This window comes from Apteryx rowi, unplaced genomic scaffold (genome assembly GCF_003343035.1).
Source record: "Apteryx rowi isolate R43461 unplaced genomic scaffold, aptRow1 scaffold_146, whole genome shotgun sequence".
Lineage (NCBI taxonomy): Eukaryota > Metazoa > Chordata > Aves > Apterygiformes > Apterygidae > Apteryx > Apteryx rowi.
Window position 1 is genome coordinate 597,161 of NW_020447708.1, and position 24,928 is coordinate 622,088.

General features: G+C 43.7%; 1 protein-coding gene across 3 annotated transcripts in view; it reads right to left on the bottom strand.

Moving 5' to 3' along the window:
* Nucleotides 1–15,773, bottom strand: part of CD96 (CD96 molecule) — a 28,437-nt gene extending 12,664 nt beyond the window's left edge. For all 3 annotated transcript variants that reach the window (XM_026058387.1, XM_026058389.1, XM_026058388.1), the window contains exons 1-6: nucleotides 15,628–15,773; nucleotides 12,164–12,589; nucleotides 8,723–8,832; nucleotides 7,059–7,281; nucleotides 3,458–3,513; nucleotides 85–175 (exon numbers count right to left, since the gene is read on the bottom strand). In XM_026058387.1, the coding sequence (XP_025914172.1) occupies nucleotides 85–175; nucleotides 3,458–3,513; nucleotides 7,059–7,281; nucleotides 8,723–8,832; nucleotides 12,164–12,589; nucleotides 15,628–15,685 (964 nt within the window). In that variant the 5' untranslated portion in view covers nucleotides 15,686–15,773. The remainder of the gene's footprint in view (nucleotides 1–84; nucleotides 176–3,457; nucleotides 3,514–7,058; nucleotides 7,282–8,722; nucleotides 8,833–12,163; nucleotides 12,590–15,627) is intronic.
* Nucleotides 15,774–24,928: the final 9,155 nt, after the last annotated feature.

The following is a 24,928-nucleotide window of genomic DNA, read 5'->3' on the forward strand; positions in this document are numbered from 1 at the left end:
GCTCTCTTTAGCAGGAATGGTATAGCCCCAATTGTCTTTCTTGTGAAGCATTTCTACAATTGCTTAATTAACAAGTTTTATTACCTCCAGACTGGTCTGTCAGGATCTCTCTGTCCACGTACCACACCAGGTTGGGCTTGGGAAACGCCTTCCTCACCACACAGCTAACGTTAGGCTATGGGGTAGTAAAAGCCAGTCATTAGTCTCCAACATTTCTGATCTGGTTGCAGTTACTGAGCACCAAAATCTGTTATGGGCAGAGCTGCTCCTACAGGCTCATACACTCACCACCCCACTCAGCAAAGAAGTGTTTGCTTCCTCTTCATTGCGTTTTTTTCCTCATCATTTTTCTGATTCGAAAGATTGTTGAATGAGACTCAAGGGACGCCCTCCTGCCTGGGGCCAGGCTGGGGGTGACAGGACTCAAACACCACCCAGCTTTGCACCGTGGTCAGAGACGCGTGGGGTGACCCCCTACCTCCCAGTCCAGTGCCTCTGGGCAAACTCCCACACAGAGAACCAGGGGCATCCGTCATGGGCAGCATGCAGGGGAAAGAATAAGACATCCCCAGACTGTCATGTAAATCCTTCCTTCATTAAGCAGATAAGGAGACAAATCCCCTGAAGAAGACTGCCTAGCACAATGATGTTCTGAATACACAAAATTAGATACCTTTGCAGAGGGCATGATATGTCAGAGGTTTCCAGAAGTCACAAGAAATTGCACATGTTAGATGGAATAGCCCCGGTTATATGCCAATTGCTCCAAAGAGTAGGTGTTTATGCTTAATTTACTTTCTCGTCATGCAAGAGGTGGAAGGACTGGAAGAACATCAAAAATCAAGGCTGGACTCAGGGATGGGCACTAGGAGGATGGGAGGTCTTGTCCTCATGTTACCTGGATATTCCCAATTAATATTTACATAGCAGCTTTTATAGCACTGAAACTGCCTTGTCCATTTAAACATAGAGATTCATATTACTACACACTCAGCACAAAGCCCTCTTGCACCCACTTTTGAAGAAAGTGGTACAGACATTCATCTGAAAGCAAGCTTGATGTATTGCAGCCAGCAGAAGTCAATCATTCAGTATGAAGACTGAAACTACCCAGATGGAGCCCTTTTCTTGCCATGGTAAATAACCATCAAACTCATGTAATTGCTTTCTCCTCTTTTCTCTTTGTTATTCACTTATTTTTCAGACACATTTTGTTCATAGTATTTTTACAAATGCTGCCTATAAAGAAATACAAATCTGATCTGCAGAGTAGATTTAAGCCCTACAAGAAAGGGTAGAAAAGAGAAGGAAAGGAGGCAGTGTTTGTTTGGAGGTGAAGAATGGGCAAAGGCTCATGGAAAAGTTTCTATTGATCAGACCCTTGGTAGCAGCACCCCTTGCTCTTGTTCAGCTGGACAAAAGCCTGCAACACCCACCACCAACTCTTAAAGTTTTGACATTACTAAGCAGATGGTACCGCAGAGGCCCCAAAACACATGCTTAAGTGTTTGGCTCCGAATACAGCCCTCCAACTTAGATCCAATTCTTCCATCAGCAGCTGATCGCTCCAGCTGAGAGAGTTCTGCTCAGAACATATGATAAGCATGGCAAGAGTATCACCTTTCCATGGATGCATTAGGTAACTTGGGAGCAACCTGTAGGTGTTTTCATCTCCAGCCCTGACTCAGAGTAGCACCACATCAGCTTGAATTAGATGGCAACAACTCAGAGGGATTACTACCTAAGATGAATGTCCCAGAAGGATCTCTTGATCAATCCTCATTACAGTGACGTTGATCCTCATCTCAGCCTTATGGAGGAAATGCTGTCTGTTGAATGTTGTAATAGAAAATGTGGTTGGCAATGATCCTCTAAGTACAGCTCCCTGCCCAAAGTCAGGGCCAGTGGTACTCCTGTCATTCCTTGCCTCCCCCAGTGATGGTGGCACCACAGTCTGCTCAACCYATCCCAGTGTTTCCCAGTCCTTATTATGAGAAAGACTTTCCCAGTGCCTAACCTAAATCTTCCTTGCACAGTCTAAGTCTGCCACTTCTTCTGGTGTCTGTACATGTGCATTAAACAGATTATTCTCTTCCCTTCTGCTGCAGCCTTTTGCATATTTGAAGAACTATAGCCTAAAGACGAAAAGTCAGAGAGGCACACAGGAACTTAGCCTGAAATTCTTTCCCCAGTGGATGTCTTCTAGACTCCCAGTCTTTCTTAATCAGCAAGGAGGTCTATGTGGTCCAACAGGCTCTCCAAGAACACCTCTAAACTTGCCTATTTATTTACACTGTCTGGAATCCAAAAGGGATGAGACCAGCATTTCCTTGCAAACTTTCTGTAATTGAAACATAGCTATTAAAATGCTGTAATTTTTTTACTTAAAACTTAAAGGAAAACCTAGGTTTCATGACAAGTTCAGAGTAGTTTCTGTGTCCTGGCATGGAGACGATTATTGTTAAAGATGAATGGTAGCCTTTTTGATCAAACCAGCTGTGTCTTCTGACTGCCTGGCTGTAAAACATCCATAACTGAAGTGCAGGGAGAAGACCACAGGTAAATGGTTTACATTTGCTTTCTTGCCTATTTCTCAGAAGTTGACTTGTTCCAGTGTCTCTGGGTATGTTCATTTCCTTCCCTATGCATTATTATTCCCTTGAGTAAATGCCATTATTTCCATAGCTGCATTTTTATTTTAAAAAGTCACATTTACATTCTGTAAATAGCTGATCACTAGCCTAAACATAATAGAACTCAGATGCTCCAAAAGCTCCAAAATTTCTGACACTTCCTTTGTGAGACTGTGCCACTGTTCTCTTAAGCTCCTCCCTGACATACTGTATATCACTAGTTTTCCTTTTCTCAGTCCGCTAACAGCACCTCTTGCTTGGCTACTTACCCCTTCAGAGCATGCCCAACAGTTCGCTGCTCAAAACACACCCAAACGTAGCAGAGGGGGTCACATCTCTACCCTTACACAAAAGGATGTGAGAGGATCACACCAACCCCTGCAGCTTTCTTTGGAAAGCGATTTTATGCAGCGTGAAGATATCTATACTCTGTTAGTTGGTAGGTGGTACATGGGGAGYGAGAAGGAGCATTGCAGCCCCCTGCAATCCACCCCAACTCCTCCACCTCTCCACCCTACCCTGGAGCCTTGTCTAGTGCTGCTACAAAACCAGATTTTTACCCATGACACAGAGGATCTCTCAGCTACCTCTTGTCTTTGCTCACTGAAGCAGCTTCCTGCAGTGGGGTAGGACCAGCTTAGGAGAAGGGGTATGAATCACTGATGCCAAATTGTTGACTCGCCTCTTGCCATGTGAGCTTGGGCAGCGTGAAGGRCCCTCCTAGGTCTGATTCATTTAGGCCATCTGCTTCAGTCGGGCCCAGAGCACCACTGAGCAACGCAGTTATATTCTTGGAAGTTGATCTTTATTCTAAAATTACTCACCTTTTGCAAGGTGTCAGCTGAGCCCTCTTGTAGGGTGACAGAGATTTCAGGGTAGGCTGGAAAACAAACAAAAAATATATTAATGAAATGGATACCAAAGGTCTTCTAATGAAAGTTAATAGCTTTATTTCATAAAACAAGTGTAAATTGAATCCTACATCCACCCAGCTACATGGCAAGACAAAAGCTTGCAGAGCTCCAATTTGAGGTCAAGGAAGTGGTTTACAAGCATATAGCAGCAGCTACTACCACAGCATCTGTGATGTATCTCATCATCTTTCTAAAAACTTCTTGGGCCGCTTTGCTGGAGATGCTGTCTAAAACCAGCCTGCAGTCACAGCCCTGGTAACAGAGCAACTCTTTCAGGGCCTGCTGAAAAAAMCCCCACTGTCCAGCTGTTGTTCCTCCAGATGTTTGCAGATCAAAGTCATTATCAAAAACTTTAACCACTCCCTGCCCCTGCCATCCCCCAAAATGTTCATTGACCTTGGGTTCCAACTTCCCACACRCTGTCATCTGGACAGATGTGGGACAACATCACGCCACAGGCGCTTCCTGCCCTGCCAGGAAACCCAGGACTTACCTTCGCATCAAAGCAGCAGACTTCTAATGACCATATCCACAAGAAATGGAAAAAGTGTTTGTTTGTTTTCTTTCATTTTCACAGCATTATGGTTCTAGCCACAGCTGACTATATCAACAAAAGCTACTAGGCACCATAAGCATATCTAAATTATTAAACCATAACCATTGCAATCACTGGTTGTGCAGTAATATTAAGCAAGTGACTTATTACGTAAGAACTGTTAAAGCTGCAGTGACATATAGCGGCTCTCAGAGGCCTCAGATAAATCATTCTTCTGGCCCTTCTGAGCCTCAAAATTGGACTGGAAACAAGCACAGACCCTGGATCACCAAGGAGGTCTGTGAGTCTTTCTCTTCCCAACCCACACCGCACTTTACTCTCCACCATTGCATTGCATTCTTCTTTTCTTTTTCTTCTTTTTTTTTAAGCCTGCTAACCAATATAGGGCCACGTCCATTCATTACTTCCCCCGAGATAATCTATTGATGTTTCTCTGTCATTTTATACAGTGAATCTGTCTAGGACTTTGTTTCCCTCTTTTCTTCATTTCCACTTTTCTGCCTAGTTTTGCTGACTGGTTACACCTGGACTGACACATATTTAATTTTCAGGGCTTTGTGGTTTTCTGGAATTAGGGTACTTTTGTGGTGGAATTTCCATTTTTTTTATCCTGCTTTTTGGTTGGCATATCCTAACTATCAGGAAATGAATATTTTAAAATTTCATCCTTGTTTCTGCCTTGCCAAAACAATACATGTGGTAACAGGACTGGCAGATGACAACCATACTTTTCTAAATGTAAAAAAAAAAAAAGGTAAATTGGGACTTCCAAAATAGCTGAAAGTTGGCAAGAGTTTAAAATAACATCTAGTCTATTTCCTGTTCTTCCCCCTTTTTTTTTCATTTGATCAGAACAGGGTATGTTTTTCCAAATACATATTGGACTCTGTCCTCTGCTTTTTCAGAAGACACATCTTCTGGATAACTATTCTATGCAGCAGCTCCCAAGCAAAGCTCTGAATCATCTAATAGATACTTTCCATTTAACATCTCAGCCCCTATTAACAATTTGACATTCATTTGTCTTGCTAGGATATTTACCAATGTTTTGGGTCTAGCAGAAATTCAATATTTAGTATAGTGGTTTCTGCTGCTGAACTTTTACTCTTACAAAAAGGAGAAATCAATATTTGGCAAAGATAGACATGCAAAGGCCATGCATCTTTGCAGAAACTTGCATCTAAAAGTACTGCACTCATGAAAAAGAGTATTTTTTAAGCATTTCAGTCCAAAAGTGATTTCTTAAAAAAAGCTCTCTCAGCTGAATATCTGTATTTACTCAGCCCATTGAGTCTCACACCATTAATGAGGCTCAGTCATGCATTCCCTGTCCCTCGCCTGCCCTCCTCCCAGTGGCTGGCTGGCCAAGTCCCTCGCACATCACACACCAGCATGACACTGGCTTGCTGGGACCAAAAAACCTCGCCGGGTTTTGGCTTGCCTTGGGTCTTTAGTCATTTCCTTTTGAACTACCAGGTTAGCCAATATCAGGCACTGCTGACATTGCACTCGCTTACTGTAGTGTTTTAGGTCCTGCTGCGGCCATCTGAGACTGAGTCTACSCAGTAGGACGTAAGTGTGCATTTCTTCATTCTCTGTTCAGCTTTGGCACAATGAGTGAAAGAGCTGCTGTCAGCTGAAGTGGTTGTTTGTCAGTCCACAAAAGGCTGAGCCCCAGTGTCAGAAGCCAGCCCATGGTGCCTGGGATGGTGGCGGGACTTTCAGAAGAGCTCACCACCAATGGGCACRGTTCCTCTTGCTTGCACCTCTCTCCTGCTGTGCTGACATGCTAATATGGGGGCACGCGCAGGCAGCCACACATGACACAGTAATACAGAGAATAAGGCAAATAATAAATACAGCAACCTTTTAAATTAACAGATACATGGAACAAGGCAAGATCATCAGCAGAGGAGAGGGAGAATTCAAGTATGTCAGGGTACTTGAACGATTACCCAGGTAACACTGTAGCTATTTGACAAACACGACTAAATCATGCAAATGCAAGAGGAAATTTGTTTTTATTTCTCTTACATCAGTGACCAAGAGCCTCCAACCAGAGATTTTACTTTTTCCAGTGCTCCCTGCTGAATCTCTCTTTGCACTCTGGGCTCCAGCCTTGCATAGTTGCGCCATTCCAGAGCCTCCCCCGGCAAGTCCATACAGTCAAGGCAATGCTGGCAGACCCACTGCCCGACACCCATTTGTTTCAGGAGTGTTGGCAATATATTTTCCAGATGCACTGTTCTGCAAGCAGAAAATGCAGCCCTGTTTTCCATGGGCAGCTTTGTTCTCACTAAGCTGTAGCTCAGCAGTTGTACGGCCATTCCTAAGCTGCTAGAAGGGGAACAGAGCAAGTAACTACAGATGTGGAAGGCTCCCGGTATGAAATGCCAGCCCACTCACTTGCAGTACACTGGCCCTGCTCCTCCTGGCTGGTTTGAGACCCCTTAGAAGTACCTCATTTTCAGAAAGAGAGCCTTTGGCTGTAGTTAAGAATCACATGCCTTTGAAATACTTCCAAACGAAACTTCCACATTGTTCTAGTTGCTTAATAAATTTGGACTATGATTTCCTAACCACAGGCAGCACGGCCATTTTGTAATGCTGGGGCACAGAGATCTTGATGGCCAAAGTGCCTACCTATAAGCCACAATGTGCCACTGTAAACTTACGCATATAGATGAGTTGGTGGTAATTTGCATGCCAACAGTGCTGATATATGTTCAGTGAGATATATCTATCATTTCTCATTCCAGAAATTGAAATAACTATCTCATATCCTTCCTGAGAACTATGGTGTTATTTACAAACATATTAACTTATTGCAACTGAAAAAATAGTGTAAATATTAATAAAAAAAATCCAGTATTTTTTCAAAAGCTACTTCCTTCAGAATGAGATAGGAGTGTTGTATTTGATCATGTAAGAGGACAGCTGGCGTAAGGCCCTTACCCAGGACTCTCACTGTGGTGCTGCTCTTGCGGGTTCGCTCTGGATGGTACACCACGTGACATGAAAACACCTTGCCGTCATCGGAGAGCTTGGTGGGGAAAATCTTTAGAGCATTATTCAGAGCCAGGTGGATTCTTTCTCTGTACAACACACTGCCATTCCTGTATACTTCAGGAGAGGAGGGCTCCTTAGTTACAATTTCTTCTTTGCTTCCGTTCCCCCCCTGTGAAAAGAGCAACCGATGCAAGGCGTGAAGATGGGAACTCCATGTTCTTTCTGTAGGCAAGCCCTATTCCCAGCACGAAAATCCTCCTTCTCACCCCTCACATCAAGAAGTAACTTCAGGAGTAACTGGACATTTGCAACACGTTTTTCCCCGAAACATTGTCTTTTTGTGAGTAGATCCTCCAGACCTTCAAAACCAATAGCAGTCATCATCTTACCAATGGACTGTGGAGTAAATAGCTGTGCCTTTTTAGAGACGGTCTCTGTAATCTGCACAGAGGGCTATAGAGCTGCTTTCTCACTGTATAAGTTATGCTGAATGCCCCATACGTATTAAACATGGGCGAAATTCCAAGACAATCCTTGAGTTTTTAAGCTTTAAATAGTGAAAACCTGATAATAATAGCTGAAAGTCATCTTCTGTTAGTGCCTGTGTGCCAGTCACTCTTAGATGCAGGCATAATCAGGACATGCTGGACATTTGTGCCTCAATACATATTTACAAGTAGCACTCTGAATGACACATGGTGACCTACACGTCATGGTGCCGGCCTTTTGTTTTTCTCCCTTCCTCTGCTACTTGACTTTGTAATGTGAACTACCAAAACTAAAAAGTGTTAATTACAAGCACATTCCCTAGTTTTAAGTCTGGAAGGAATGCATGGCAAAGAGAAGGAGATTTACACAGATAATGAGTTGGGGTAGAAGAGTAAAAAAAGAAAACATTCAAAAGTCACTTTTAAGAAATCCCCCAACAATGATAGCTCCTCAGTTACAGTGACAATGGATAGAAACTAATGGGCAAAGCTCAAGGACACTGATGACTGATACTTGTCTCCAAATACAGAAGTTAATAGTAAAAGTGAGATGCAGTACAAAAATATAACTTGTTTAACGTCTCCTGACATATTGCTTAAAAAATTGGTTTTAAATGCTTAGCTAGATAACTGGATTTGCATGACTTTTGCATGAATTTGTGACATGGAGGTTAACAGAAAACAAAAACACTCTGGTCATCCCCTTTTTTTTCTGTTTCAAAGTAGCCTGATATCTCACTACTCTGTGCAGTAACTGTGTATGAGATATTAATGCTTCACTACAACAAAAATCCCTCAGAATTCTAGTGCAAAGATTATTTTAGCTTAGTTACATTTGCTGAGTTCTTTGCCACTTTCCATAGAACTGCTCTACATGTATTCATGAAAAAATTAAAAGCAATTAAGATGGATTTTTCCCTCTTTGTTTAACAGCTATTGTTTGCAGTGTTTATGTTGCAAAACTACATTTGCATTTTTTCCTTTATTATCAGAGTCCAACCCTACTGATATCTTTTGTTTAACATGTTCTGCAGGACACAGTCTAACATTTCTATCTCTATCTGCAAAAATACCTTCTTTCTTCCCAAATTTGTACTTGAGATGAAAAACAGTTATACTTACCACTAGCCATTTCACAGGATAATTGGACAGATTTTCTGAGTTCACGTTCCCAAGGCATGGAATTTCTAAAGTCTGGTTTAACTGCACTTCCTTCACGTAATGCTGCTCCTCTTTTATCATTGCAACAACAACAACAACAACAACAACAACAACAACAACAACAAAGCCCAAGAAGGAAAATCAGAAACGTGATGTTCATTGTGCTTTAAGAGCTAATGCTGAGTACTCTTCTGTTCAAGGAACAGGCGCTTTGTTTTGTTTAGAAGGGAATTGTAATTTTCCACCATTTCCCATAGACACACTGGTGAAGTGAAAGCCCTGCACCCAGTTCTAGATGCAGCTTCATGACTAATTCACGGCTTTACCAGAATTTTTGTGCAATTCATAAAAACCTTCACTTAACTGTTGGATCAAGATGTCTCCTTTTGGAACTGAGAATAATCTGAAGCTTCCATTTTTCTCTTATGATTTTTTTTTTCCACTGCAATAAACCCTCATGTCAAGTTTACTCATCTGTACTTCCTTTCCTCTAAAGTTGTCTGTCTTTGCACTAAGTAAGATGCTCAGCATGCCAGACAGGTTAAGATAAACCCCATTTTTCTGCCTAATTGATTCTTTTGTTATTATTGAAGCAGAGATCTTCTGGCCCTTGCAAAACCAGGGGCCAGGCAGGCTCTGCCTGAGCGAGAGGGTGACAAAGCTGGGAGCTGCATCATGCTGAGCTGAGCAGGTTGCCCCCGTCCAGCACGCARGCAATGCAGGGACTGCTCAGCTCTGCCTCTGCTTTCAACCACAGCCCTTGATTTCACAGTTGGAAAAGGAAGTGTGCGTGCGGGGCGTAAAGACGGAGACACCTGCCCAGCCAGCTGGCAGGGCTTGTGGTGTCAGCCCACATCGCTGTTGCCCATGGCTCATCCCCCTCCACCACCACGCAGCTCTCGAGCCTTTACCACCGCGACGTGGGGGACGCTGCACTGCCTGCACTGGTCGGTGAGCCAGCACCACCACGAGGTAAAAATGTATTTCCCCTCTTTGCACACCGCTCTTGAACTTTGCGCCTTTGGTTGATCTGGCTTACGTGCTGAGATAGAAGAGATTTTTTTTTTTCTCTTGGGGGGAAGGGAGGCTGCCTAGTTGTCCCAGATTGCTACGTTATTTGGCAGCGGGGACTTTTTGGTGACAGTAACTTCCTTTTACCCCAGGCAGCAAGCGCAGGGTGATGGTGCCAGCACACACAGGACAACAGTGCCAGCATGCAGCCATTGCAGCTGAGGCCCCAAGAGGCAGAGGCAGTGCATTCCTGCTCGCCCCAGGAGTGAAGCAGCTGAGGAGCCAGCCATCACGGCGGGACGAAGAGCACGCCAGCCCTGGCACCGCGGGGTAATGCAGAAGGAATAAAGAAAGGACCAAGGAAATGAATCTACAGCATCTCAAGGAAAAAAGCAGCATAGGAGACATTGCTGGGACAAGCGCACGTGCAAAAGTGCCGTGCAAACGTACAGGCCCAACTGTGAGAAGTACAAAGACAAATATTCACCCCGGAGCTCAATCTGCTAACCACCTCTCACAGTCACGTGTCATGACTGCTTATTTTCCCCTCCCTCTTTTATTCCCACCTCCATTAGCTGTGTTTTGGCTAAGGTCCTCTGTGTTTGTCAGCCCTGTGTACGGCTGTTGCTCTGCAGGCTTTGTGCAGTGTCTACTAGGTGTCTACTTCGCTTTGATGCAGTTGAGAGCTGCACTTCATTAATGACTAGCACCCTTCTCCATCCCACTCCTAGGCTGGATTAAGGTCTTTTGCTGTATTCTGAGTGGAAATGATTCATTGCAAAAGATCTGGTTACCTTAAAATACAAATCTGCTGGAGATATGTTGCTAACTGAATATTTTAGTTCTCTCTAGCAGGTAGTATCAGTAGCACAGCTTGCTACATCATGCAGTTGCTGAAGAAAACCACAAAGATGCTGATATGAACAACAGCTGCCTACATTTAACATGTGTAAAAGGATTGGACATGCCAGCATCAATGACAGGCATCAGCAAAGGAAAAAGAGCAATGCCTGATGATTGCTATTACTATATTAAGGAACAGACAGACAAAAATTGCATGAAGAAGAACAGAAAAACAGATTCTCAATCTACGTATTTCCTTTTTTCCTCCCTTTCAGGTATCCCAGGAGCACAGGGCTGTCCCACAGCCATAGCCCAAGGGTAGAGCAATGCTCCACCAGGCTGCCAGGACAGCTTGTGTAGCCTCACTCACAATATCTGGCATGTCTATGCAGGTCCTCCTTAACGTGGGTCAACCTTAACATGGGAGGGTTTCACCCAGCTAACAGCACTGTTAACAGAGATGCTGCTCCCACCGCTCACCACTGCCCTGTGCTACTGCCCAGGTCACCGGTGCCTGCTCCTGGCTCTAACGCTTGAAATCACGCTCTGTCTGTAGTCCTGGGTGAAGGTGCTGGCCCTGCAGCTCAGCGCTGAACTCTTGCAAGGTTTGCTACATCTCTTTTAATCCTTCTTTCCTTCTCATGGAAACCTGGGCCTGGAAGATATTTCTGGGGTCATCAAATCCAGTCGCTTGCATGCACAACAAACCTCTCTGAACCCTGCCCAGCTCCATCTTCAAGGCAATTTGGATTTTTTGCCCACACTACTCTCATTAAATGGCTGTTCCCCAATTTGCCGTGCCAGTGGTTGCCACCATTGTTTAAACTGTAGTCAGATCCATTCACATCCTATTCAAAACCATTTGTTCCTATGCCAGGATAATTTAAATATCCTCCCCAGAGTTCACACTGTCCCCCAAGGCTTACTTACCACGAGCAATCACATCGCTTTCCACCTTCCATTTGGCTGATGAAACAACCCATGTCTCCGTTCCTCTGATCGTCCTAACCAATCCTCCTCTGCTTTGCTCCACTCTCTTTTTGAAGGTGGGGATGTGCCCTCCTGAAAGCTCATCCCTCTACCTGTGCTAATCCCTGGGATGCTCTGCAAGTTGCCCCCTGGGCCTCCACCAGCCAGGAGTGCTTCACTTTCTGGTGACCAGTCCTACATGTACATAGCTGCAGTGCATTGTGGTTTGGAGAGCTGGCACCCTTCATCCCACAGCACTCTGAGCCACTCGCACAGTCTTCTCCTCATGGTGCTCCTCCCACATGCAAATGCCAAAAATGTCCATCTTGCCACCTTTTTTGTTTTCCTGTATAACTTCGTATTCCTCGGGACAAATAAGGTTTCCTAATCACAAGCTGGGTAACGACAGCTAAAGAGTGCCTGGCAAATAAGAAATTATGTAGACAATGGCATTCAGTGCACCGTTGCAAACCCCAAACAAGTCACTGTCACTGACCAGGAAATGTTCTTTTATCCTGCTCTTCTCTCCCCTCCCAGCCCCTGTTATGAAAAATCAGCATCTCTTTGATAATCACTTACCTTCTGCCTCCACAATAAGCTGAATTTTTCCAGCCTTTGTCCCAAAGGGGTAAGTAGCAAGACTGCATTCGTATTGCCCACTCAGGGAGACACTAACATTTTTCAGGTGCAGAGCGCAGTGGCTGCACTCTGGAAAGGTTTTTGGGCCAGGAGAACACAAAGCGTCTTTAGCATTGCTGCTGCAGCAGTTCCCGGGGCTGAAGGATACTGAAAAGTTGTAAGAAGTCTCAGGAAATTTGAAGTACTGGACGCCATAAATGGGGTGATAAACTGCTATTGTGGTAAACTGGTTGTCATCAGTCTTGGACCATTGCATCTGTGTTAAATAGATGTGATCTGATCTTGGGAAGCTGCACACCAGGGTCACATCAGTACCCGGCAAAGCACGGACCACTTTTGCCTGTGTAATGACATCTTCAAGTTGGCCTTAAAAACAAACAGGATCATTTTCAGTGCAAGTAATACTTAAACAAAGCTCTCTTCTAACTTGTCTTTGACGTGATTTGGTGCGTTAGCTAGAGATAATTACCAAGACAGTACAGTCAGGCCTAGAGATGTAACAGTATGCTTTCCAAGGAGATTTAGAGTGGAGAGAAGCAGCAGATCACCAATAATACAAACTGCAGGGAAAGAACTGGAAAAACAAATGAGCAATAGTTTGAAAGAGGATGGGGAGTTCCCATCACACTAGCTGAAGAGAAATGGGAGCTCCAAGGGACTCTGTGAAAATGGAAATCTTTCAAGAGATATAAATAAAGCAGAAGCTGGGACCACTTATTCCCCAGCTCTTTTTGCAAGAACAAATGAATTATCCTTGCTGGCTAATTTTGCCTTGAACAATTCCATCTGCCTATTTCCATTACGTTTACTGGTTTGACAGGGAAAGCAATTCTTTTATCTCCACGTTATTAAACAGCTCCTGCGTGGCATAAATGAGTGTCCACTTCGGCATCAGAGTGAGTAGCCCCTGCATGTGTGCTTTCTTCTCAGTTAATTTCATACAGCACGTTGGCAGTCCTTTGTGTGCCATATAAAGAAGTAATGCATTGGAGAAATAAAGGGGCTTTCAGCACAAACCTGTACTACTTGTTTTTTGCTGCTGCCATGGTAAAATTGATTTCTCCCCCTCTCTACCTCCTGAGAACAAGAGGTTCACAGTCCCCCACAATGTTCCCCAAACCTTCGTATGCAAGGTGCTAACGAACTTGGGGAGATAAAGAATTTATGAACAGGCAGGTCACACTGAACCAAATAAAATCACACCCACAGACCCATACACCAACAGGCCCTTCTTCAAAAGGGCCTGCGGGTCCCTAGAAAAAATGAATTTGTACAGATCTTTTCAGGTGCGGAATTGTTCCCACCTATCTCCACTGACTTTTTATCCTCCCTATGTTTCACAACGTCACCATAAATTCTCTAGGAGAATTTGCCCCGCAGTCCCCGCTGCAGTTAGTACACACTGTTGATGCTCTTTACTTTCGAATAGCAGGTGTAGCTTTTTTACTTTAAAGCATGTTCAGCCACATGGTACAGGGCTCCAAAACACCTGAGCTGCAAGGTGCCTTGGGGTGCATCAGGCAGCCTGGGTGACTCCTGCAGGATGCAGAGTGTGCCCCACCACCTCACCTGGGGACACGATGGGGACCTGTGGCACCCGCAGCCCAAAGCTCTGGTTTGGGACCAGGGAAGGAGAAGCAGGGCAGATTCTCACAGCCTTGCAGAGCCGACTGGGATGTGGGGTAAACCACCGAACCGTGACACAAGCACACAGAAAACCGACTCACGGGAAACAAAACTAATGAATAGTCAGGGYAAACATTCATCTCAGGTTTTTATCTCTGTGCACACTAAGCTAATCTTTCAATTAACTTCCAAGAGGTGGGAGGAGGTAGGAGGGTGAAGAAAAATAAGCCTGGCTGGACAAGCGCTGTAAGCAAAATTACTGAAAACTATTTTCATTGGGTCAAGGAGCTTATTAAAGCAAATGCTCACTGATTTCACTGGAAGTTTTGCATGAGTAAAAGTTAAGTAAAAACTAATTATCACTCTTGGGATCAGAATGGGAGGCAAAAGAGACAAGATCTAAGTCCCCTACTTAGCAACTTGTCTGTAATATTCACATTGATGCTCTATTAGGCCAAAGCACCATGTAAAGAATGCCTAGCAAGAATTACTTTAATATTTTTTATTAAGATGAAAAAGTCACATATCTAGAATCAACATTTTAATTTTTTTTATTTTATTAGTAGCCGAGCACTGCAGGCTATTATAACAAAGTCCCTTTCATGCAAAGGTGTCTAATGTTTCTGCCAGCATGTCAATATAAGAAGTCTATTTTTAAGCCAACTTCATATTTCCTACACAAGTCTATGCATTAGCTCATGTCTTGGCTCCATTTGCAATTTAATGGAGTAACTCCTAGACATCTGCATGCCTATGGAGGTGGATAGGGGGGCACTTTCACCTTTGAATGACTTCAGTGAGGATTTCATCCACAAAGGGGGAAAAAAACAGTCAAAATTTTCCCCAAATAGTATTGAATTGAGCTTTCTCRTATTTGCATATCCTGAGGCTTCCATTTGGTTCTTTGCATTTGGGAATTTATATTTTCTATGCATATATATATGAAATATTTTCCTTTCTTTTTCAAGCCAGTTTGCCTCATGCTGTAGAAAATAGAAACAGCTCGTGCCAGATATTGAGATGTATCCTACCGTGCCAGTCAAATACATGAAACATCACTTTTTCCTTTGTTAGTTGGAAAAATACTCATCCTACAAGTTTCAACTTCCTATCTGGTAATAAATACTCCAGCATTCAGGAAAGCCAGGCTGGGGTGGGAGGAGTGGGGGGGTAAGCACCTGGCTTTTTCTTGTTTTTCCTTGGCTTGTTTTTGGTTTAAACTCTCTCTGACAGGCATGCAGTTCTCATTACTCAAATATACTGAAAGTTTTAACCCCAATGGCAAGCTTTTAATATAGCACATAGGGCTGGGTGGGGAAGAGGAAGGAAAGGGTCCATTTAAGAGGTAAGAGCTGTATAATTTATCCTTGCCTTTAAATATTTCAACTCTCTCTCTGGGTACGCAAGTGTATGTGTAAGGGAGAGAGATAATATTTAGTTATTCTTTGAAAGCAGTTTTCTTTTTTGCCCATTTGATACAAGCACATGTTGTCCTAAATATGAACGAGATCATCCCAATGATTATTCTGGTGAAAACAGGTTATATATTTTGACTAAATTAATTTGCCAGTCAACACAAACCATTTACTGCTTATTAGCTGTACACTATAACTAGAGTTATTAGGACGTTGCCATTAAGCACAAAATCATTGCTAGTAGTTACAGTTTTGCTATAGTGAGACACACAAGCAAGCTTTTCAACCTGAGTCCGCAAATATCCCGCTTCCCCTCAGTACCCTCCTTAGAAAGTTGAGTAAAGCCTTTCCGCTGGCACTCACCTGCGACATCGGGCACAACAACCAAATAAACCACGGAGAAGAGCCATCTTTTTTCCATCTTTGCTTTGCTGGTGAAGTTTTGTTAAATAGTTTGTACTTTCTAGGCCTGCTCGCTGCACGTTCACTGAAGAGGAAGTCAAAATGGTCTGCCCTGCGCAGACAGATAGATGCACAACACAGCCAAGCTCATCATTTTAGCCTGACTTCAAAGAAATGCTTCATTAAATGTGAAAGCCTCAGTTTCCTGCCAGAGCGATAAAATTAGTACATCTTGTGAAACTTTCATGCTGAAAACACTGTCTATACTCTAAGCCCATGTTCAATACCAATTTTTTTTTCTTGCCTTTATGGATAAACTCAGAGTAAACAGTTTAGTGGGTTAAACTCTCTCTTCTTGAAAGCCAGGTAGATAGGTGTTTAAACTTGAATACATGGCACATAGCATACAAGAAGGGTGGCTTTTTTACCCTCTGCTTCATTTCCTTCACATGTTATTCCAAAATAGCTTAAAGATACAGTTTCCAACTTCTCTACACTTACTGGCTTTTAAAAGAAATGACAAAATATCAAAAATAATCTCCCTAAATTAAAACAGAGTTCACTGAGAGTTTTCCAAATTCACCACTTTGTGGAGAAGGGGAACATTAATTATTTTCTGCAGGATGAGGAATTATAGGATTGCACATGACAATGTCACTCCATGTGATCCACCCGCTACACCTCAACCCAGTTCAGCTGGTGGCTTTGGTGTTGGTGGCACCCTCAAGCAGAAGCGTCTGTCAGTCTCTGGACCTGCCTTATTGCAGGTCAGTTATAAATCCTTCCAGATTGTCCTGGAAGCATTTTGTATTTCCATAAACTAGGCATGCACCTGTCAGCAAAGCATCTCATTAGAGACAGGGTTTGGGCAGTATTTCAGGTTCCTGGAAGYGTTCCATACAGCCTGGCTTTATTTACTGCTTTCTTCCCTGCTTCCCATTTCCACAGACTTTACCACTTGTTCAAATACAGGCACAAGCACATATTCATGCTTCAGTAACACTCAGAAACAGATCCCAGAAGCAAAAGCGAGAAGGAATATCTTTAGTAAGAGCAACATCTCCTCAGGTAACACTCATCTGATCTGCTTTCTCATCATTAATACTGTTTAGTGAACACATCAGCATGTAAAAAAAAAAAGTGTTTATCATGGAAAAAACAAACTCAATGTTCTGCCTCAGAAGGTCAGAGGTATGATTTTGGTCTGTACTAAAGTTTTAACCATAGTAGTCTTAGAGCATGCAAAAGACAAAGCTTATCTTCTGCTGGAAAGAGGTCAGTCCTGTACTGAAACATTCACCATTGCTACCCTGCACCGCGCAGACGTTATGATGCTTTGCCGTCGGCCCATTGCATGGAGGTGCTCCATGCACACTCTCAAAGACAGCCGGTGCCCTGGACACGTGAGCATGAGTCCAGCATTTGCCATGGAAGATGCACGCTTCATCTGTGCGGCAGCAGTCCTCTAGTGGGAAACTTGACATATCCCTCTTTGTTTCTTGTGTGTGGTGCAGGGCCATCACAGAGCAAACTGGGCCGGCTGTTAGTGGCTTTTGGGAAAGGAAATAGATTTGAGCTTTTGCCTATCACATTTCTTTCCCCCAAACCATGACAAAAGAGTAGGTCAGGACACCTCGTGTACACAGCTTGTAAGTACGTTATCTGATGGCTTTTTTGGATGCCAGGCTTGGTCTTCAGAAACCCAGTTGAGCAGGGATCTGGTCATTCCTGTTGTCATCCTTCCCYGGAGCCTGTGGACGAGGCACCCTTCGACTTTAAGAGAGAGCTGATTACAGCCTGTCTTTCAGAGTAGAATTTGTTCAAACAGAGAAAGTGAGCGATCTGGATGACCAAAATCACAGTCCCTTGAATGGATACCTTTCTCCATCAATGGTGCCATCACTCTGGTGCCTGGTCCACCTGAGTGTGGTCCRGTCCTGAAGCTTCCTTCTGGAAAGCAGTTCAAGGGGCCTGACTGCCTTTGTCAGCCCCCATCCTTTTACAGCACCCCTCTCCTTTGCTCAGGCAAGGCATACAGAAATGGCTAGCCACCACCAGGAGTTTTCTTCCCAGCAGCTTTCCATTTCCTTCCTGACTATCTGATTTTGACTGACCATGGGGATCCCCACAGCTGCAGCAAGTCACAGAGCCTGAAMAAAAAAAAAAAAAAGAAAGAAAGAACAAACTCACTGGTTATTTCCCTATTTTATATAATACCAGATGTAAGCAACATCTATACCACTTCCCTAATTTGTACATGTGCAATCTTTTGGTTGAATATTCAAGTCATTGTATTTGCCAGCCACAGAAAAGAGCAAAAGTGTTAAAGATATATGTTCTGGTTTCCAGTTCAGAGAAGAAACCACAAAGAAACTGGGGACTATTTTCAGGGACTAGAGCCCAAGAAAATTGGACTTAAATCTGAAATTAGGACTTTCAGTCATGACTGGAGTTATCTTTGCTTCTTCTGCTGATCAGTTCCTGCAAGATTTGTAGTTACTATGAGAAAATGCATTTTGTGCAACATGCAGGGAAAAAAAGATCTCAGGTGAGCCATTTTATTGATCTCAAACATACATCACAATTTGACAAGACAGCACAAGCACCATGTGGTTTATTCAATAGCCACAGACAAATCCCTGAACAGCTCCTCTGAGTTATTGGATCATTATGTCTTGCCCTTAGAATTTGTTTCCCTCTCTAAAATAGCATCCTGACAATATACTGCTGCCGTGTCACATTTTCTTGTCTGAACACAGCCACTCAGCATTGTTGCTGAGCCTGGTGAAGAAAGAAAGAAAAGAAAGAAAACTTCCATCTGGAGGGATTTTTGTTCATTTCAGGACTGTGCTTTGCCCCAATTCCTACTTTAAGCCCAATTCTGAAATAGTCATTCACCCTACTATTGATTTGCATGGCACAACAATATGCACAAGGCAGCAAAAATTACTTCTGAGACATATCACTTACCTCAGTCTACCAGCAGGGAGCTGTTACTTCTTGGAGTAGACATGAATTCCTGCTCACAGCAATACAAATTGTTTTGAGAGCATTTTTTTTTCCCCTCCCTCCTGAAAAGTTACTTACAGACATCTCAGTAGGCGCTCTTGTGAGCTATCACACACCAGATTGCAGGTTAGGGACATCTTGGGTGAGAGGAGGCACTGACAGCTCCCCGGGGGTGACAGACCTCATAGATAACACGATGGAGGATGTACCTGTAATGAGCTTTTCTTTGGTGGGGCAGCCACAGGGTTGTTTGTCTTGGAGTCATGGTGCACAGGTTTTCCCATCGCACTACATATGCCTTTCTAGAGAGACCTACACACCACATTGCATACAGAAGCACTGCAAGGCTGGGAGATTTTAAAGGAAATGTTTCTCTGCCAGGGTTGTTCGAGGATATTTGGACAGGACAGACCTGGCTGGCTGGTGCTCGTGGGTCACAGCATCCCTTCAGAGGCAGCACCACGGGAACCACACATGGCTCCGAGGATCCCTGGGAACAGCCCTGACAGCGCACACTGGCCACCTCCGCTGCCTCATGACATTATAGCTTTTCCTGTGGGTGAGGTGAGGGGAAGGTGGCAGTGAGGGTCCTTTAATTCTTTTCTGCAGATTCGGTCACTGCTGGAGCAGGCGTTTTGAATGCTACAAATGACTCTTTCCGTGGCAATCACCTCTATTATGCGTCATGTTCACTATAACCTCAATTGCAGCACAATTCTTCTAGCTCAATTACAGTAAGCTGCATCTAAGGAGGAAGCAGAGCTGCAGTCAGTCCCACAGAAAAAGAAAATTTGAACTCCAGAGACAAATTCAGTTACTCACAAAGAGAACCCTTTCAGAAACGCTGGCACGTGAGCTATTCCTGCCAGAGGCAAGGATGATTACCCTTGCAGACTAGTGTCCTCTAAACATTGCTTAAAGAAAGTGCTACTCCCCAGTGGAGAAGTGGAGACTTTGAAGCAGGAATTTCATTAAACAGGAGACTAACCTTTCAGGTTCACTTGACACTTAGCACAAATACTCCAACTTTGTCATTGTGTTTTGTTTTCGAACTTCTTTGAAAATTGCACTAATGACTCTATTGCCACCAGGCAACTTTTGGCAAAGTGCCTTCTGGCACCGCAGCCACACAAGCAGGGGAGGGAGCATTATCTAGGGGACAGGCAGCGTAGTCTGCTTTCCAGGTCCCCACCTGTTTTTTTCCAGTGACCTTCAGCTTCCTCACACTCCTCTTCCTGCTCTTAACACTTGCAGCTTGTAGCACTGTTTCTCCTGGATGGGGAAGGAGAGGAAAGGGGATTTCTCACCGTTTCCTTCTTCCATGCTTGCTTTCCCCTTTCTCCTCCTCCTCTCTTGTGGCTCTGTGTATGCATACACGCACAGGGTTTGACATAACGCAGCCCTGGCTTCAGCTGGGGTGTTTAAGCAGCATGGGGAGACATATGCACTCCGTTTTCAATAGCAGTTTTTCCAGCTGGAACATGTTTAAAGATTTGAACAGACTTTTCATGCCTCCTCCCTCACTGATGGCTTGGAGAAGGGATGAAAATTAAGGGCAGCTTGGCCGCAATCACCTCCCTGCCTTGGCACGCAGTCTGTGCTGGCTCCGGGGCTGCTCATCCTGCCTTCGCAAGCCCCTTGGCCTTTCCCAGTCCAGCAGAGTTAAAGACAACCTCTTCTACAAACATTTCATTTGCCATGATGTCCTGCAGACATTTTGGGGCAAAATCTAACCAGATGACAGCTCTTTAATTACACCTTTTGCTCATCCCACTGGTAAATATTGCTTTCTTCATTTCAGAAGTTGGCAACTCACCTTTAAATTGCCCTGCCTAAGGCTGTGAGTCAAACTGAATGGACAGGCAAGGAGCACAGCCCTTTGGTCCTCACCTCCTGCTGTCTGTGGAAAAATCCCTTCAGGACCATTTGGTGTTTACAGAGCCCTTCAGATAAGGCCTTTTGGGTAAGCTTGATGACCCCTGGGAAGTCTCTTCCAGTGCCAAGTTTCTCTGCATGCACATTTCTGGCTTTCCATTTCTGTGACAAATACCTGGATACAGGTATAGGGGGCTACAAAAATGAGCACTGGTGTTTCTAGTTAGAAGGCCTAATTAACAGTTCATGTTTCAGAGAAAGGCAGAATAAGTTTGGGGATAAACTGAAGATAATTGACTTCCTTGTCTTCTCTGACATTCTAACCACAGGTCCCAGTGAGCCACCAACTCCCAGTTAATGCCATTTCTGATCAGTGATAGCCACAGTCAGTGTAAACTGTTCAACATTGCTTGGCAAAGCACAAGCTACTGGAAAAGCACAGAGATTAAAAAAAAAATCAACCAACAAAACAAAGCAAAACCAATGTGAAGCAAAATAACCAAACAACTACACACCAATGAAAAACCACTCTGTGAAAGCCAGCCAGACATTTCCAACAAATGAAAGACTACACAGAGCTATTATTTTCAAAATGAAATGTAAGCTGTACATGAGACCAGCCCTGCCCACTGGTTGCTCTTCCCCCAGCCCAGCACCCGCTAAGTCCCATTGCTTGTACATCTCCTCCTTCACATTTTGTAAGAAAACACATCTGACTAGATGAGGAATTGAGTAACAAAATGTAATGGCACCCATAGCTTTAAAGAGGTGTTTGTTAGGAAAAGGTTACCCACTGTCAGTGTTACGAAGCATCTGCTTGTGTTAGAGCACAAAATCCACAGTTGCTGTAGCTTGAGTTCCCACTGATGACTCCCAGAAGGGCAATGCCATCTCCTGGTCACTTTGGCAGCAGCTGTGGAGGCAACACTCGGAGCAGCTTCCATGAATGACACCAGCAAGAGAGACCGGGACTCTGCTTGAGAACAGGCTTTTCTCAGCCACAGCTGGTGCAGCTTTACTTTGAACTCCACATGAAGAGGGAGTTATCAAAACAAGCAACAGGCTGCTCCATCAGAAACAAAAAGCTTGAGTTCARCTTCAAACTTAGAAGGGTGCTACAGCTCATTTTACTGTACAGACCATCCCTAATGGATTTTGTTCCTGGATTAATTTCAGTTCCTCCATACTGATGTATGTAAATGCCATCTCACAGACACACAGTAGCCTGGCCAAAACTAAACCCAGCAGAGTAGTTAGAATTCACCACTCAAGAAATATATCAAATAGAGAAGATTAAAGGTGTGAAACTTAATTTCAGATAGAGTAAGAGTGACAATTTGAAGGCAGTAGCTGCTTTTTCATTATAAAGAATCAAATAATTTACAGCAATAAAAGGCCAAGTTACAATGACTTTGAGAACCATAACTTGGAAAAAAATTTTGACAGAATACATTGAAAGCATCACCATTCATGTGTTTGTTTACATGCAGTATGTTTGTAGCCCTGTAAATGCCTCTTGTGCTATCAGCATGTCAGAAGTAATCACAGAGAAGTGAGATATCTCTCCCATCACATCCATCATCGATTTAATTGTCCACTACATCCTAATTGCATGAGGTTTTTTTAGAAATGGCAGTGAAGTACAAAAGGAAAAAGGCAAAACAGAGATTATTTTTCATGTTGAGCCTGACTCTTCAGAAAAGAAACTATACCTCAGTAGAGCCTGAGCGTGGAGTCCCGAGGGTGCGTTGGTTTGGAGCCTGGCAGAGCAGGCACCTTGCCAGGCTCTGGAAAGAGGGAGTCATCTCCAGAAGGCACTTCTGACCTGAGTAGGCCTTGTACAAGGGGAGCATAAGACAAGTTCATTCCTGTGTGTCTAAATGCAGTTAACAGCCTACAATTAGATGGGATAAATCCAGCACGAGAGCAGCAAGAATATGAAACAGAATAGGAAACTTCTCAGATATTTTTGCGTAATGCTTTTCTCAGACAATAATCAGAGTAACATTTAAATACTTTACATCTGGATCCTTATGGTTCACTCCACTGTGCCATGATAGAAGGTATAACACAAAGTTACCCTAGGAAGCCGTGAGGATGTATTAGTGCAGCAATGTGCACTGCACACATCTCCTTCAGGAGGGCTTGCTGGCCAAATAGCGCAAGCAGAGGACTGGGAGTTAAAGATAGCTTTGAATGGGTAAAACTTCTGTCGTCATTCAGTATCAGCTCCTAAAATTTCAACTGCCGCTAAAATTAACAAGGATTTCTAGCTTTATGGGGAGGGGAGGAGAGGTGAGAGTAACTACACACGCAAAATAAATGCTCAATTTCTAACATTTGAGTCAACTCCTGAAACAATACTAGAAGGGCCTGTACTGCTTCTCCTTGTTTCAGTTCACCACTATACACTAACTAGTGACAATTTAACACACTAACATGATGACACTAACTAGTTACTGGTCACACGTTCGTTGTTCGAAGAGGAGGGAGGAAGAATCACGTAGCGAAAATCGTTCCTGAGTGCCATTCGGCCTGGAGTTTTGGTTGTGAATCAAGTGGACATTGCTACTCATCCCCTCCACCCCTATCCTCCTCCTAGTTTAACCCTGTGTCCTAGATACTATTTCCATCTCTGTCACTGACGTATGATTCACTCACGCCTGGGAGCATGTTGGTGACATACTGACACACCTTCAGCAGATAATTGAATGCCACTCTTCCTCCCATCTAAAATGAGGTCATGCTTTATCTTCTGCACAACTGATTAAGCTTAAAAATATTGCTAATGGCAATGAAGTCATCTGAGACCTGTACCAAAGCAGTTATATTCTATTTTGCATGATGATTGTCTCCATTTCAGAAATGAATATGCGGCAGCTCAGTGGSTTTATGGGCCCTGTCAGAGGGCTGCCCACATCGAGGGGTAGCACCTGGATACATCCAGATTATGAGCCCTAAAAAGAGCATCACTGTGCAGGCAAAGGAAGCTGCTCCTGTTCCCCAAGTCTTATTCCCAAAAGGCTGGAGCCACCTTCTGCCCCTTGGAAAAATCAAGGATTCAGTAAATTAATTTCAGTCTGTTACTGTAATTGGATTATAAAAAGAAGCATCTTGCAAGACCTTCCTTAAAATCAGTAAGCGGGAGAACTGCGCTGTGACTGAGCACAAATCAAATACTTCTAACGTTATCTGACATTTTAATTGCAAATGAGGAAAAAATCTCTCGTTACCAAACTGAACTAAGTTGGCTTGTTGTGCATCAGACTCTCTGGAGGACATTTCCCTGCCCTACTTCCTGCTCAGCCACACAGCAGCTGAAGCAGGAAACATCACACATGCTAGGGCAGCTGCAGCCATCACCAGCCACCCCTTCTCCCCTTTAAATTGGACTGACTCACATGGTGTATTTCTGTAACAGATGTTAAGGCACAGAGCTTGTCAGGAAGGAAGAAAAAGCCCAGCACAGTGTTGCACGAAATAACAAGTTTGGAAGCCCCACAGTTCTGTGTGCAGGAGGACTGGATCAGAATCATTTTGGGTTCATTTCATTGATTTAAATGAATGCACCAGAGATGCATTTGGCTTGCAGTGCTTTTGGACAGGCTTGGGTATGGTCATTCAGAATGCAAGGAAAAGTACCAGGGCTGGGGATCAGCGAAGCTCACCAGCTGTTCTGAACATAAGTACAATTTTAGAAGTCTGATTTAATATCTTGTTCTACCAGCTGAGCTCATGGCTAAATGGGAAATAAAACTAATCTATCCTTATTAGATTTGGCCTGTAATCTCATATCACCCTCAGATATTGGACTTCCCTGGCAGGCTTCCTGCTTTGCACAGACTCCGATTCCCCTGAAGYGAGCTGAAGAGGGGAAGGTAGATGGTGAAAGAACTGTAAGTTCAAAAAAAAATTCATATATGGTTTAATGCCTTGAACAATAGAAACACTTAGTAACCCACTTATGAAACATAAAGGGAAAGAAACAGTCTATGGGTGTGGGCCATTCATCCAGAAGAAATGTTTAGTTATACCCATGTGAACGGTGCCTGTGTTTTAAAATACTGGGTGCAATAAATGTATTTCCTGAATCCAAGGGAAGATTGCCTGTTTTTCCTGAACAGAAGTACATGTCCAGCTTTATGGGACTGGCATCTACATCACACACCAGTTGCCCACAGGAAATAACTAGTATTTCTTTAGGGAAGTAATCTGTTATTTCAAAATAAATTGTGGGCAATATGGAACAGAGCAAGTGCACTAGTTATTTTGCCCTAGAAGGAAGGCGTGTCCAAGAGAGCTGGTTAATATTCAAACATCACTTCCTCCAGGCTCAAGAGCGGTGCATCCCTATGAGTAGGAAGTCAAGCAAAGGAGG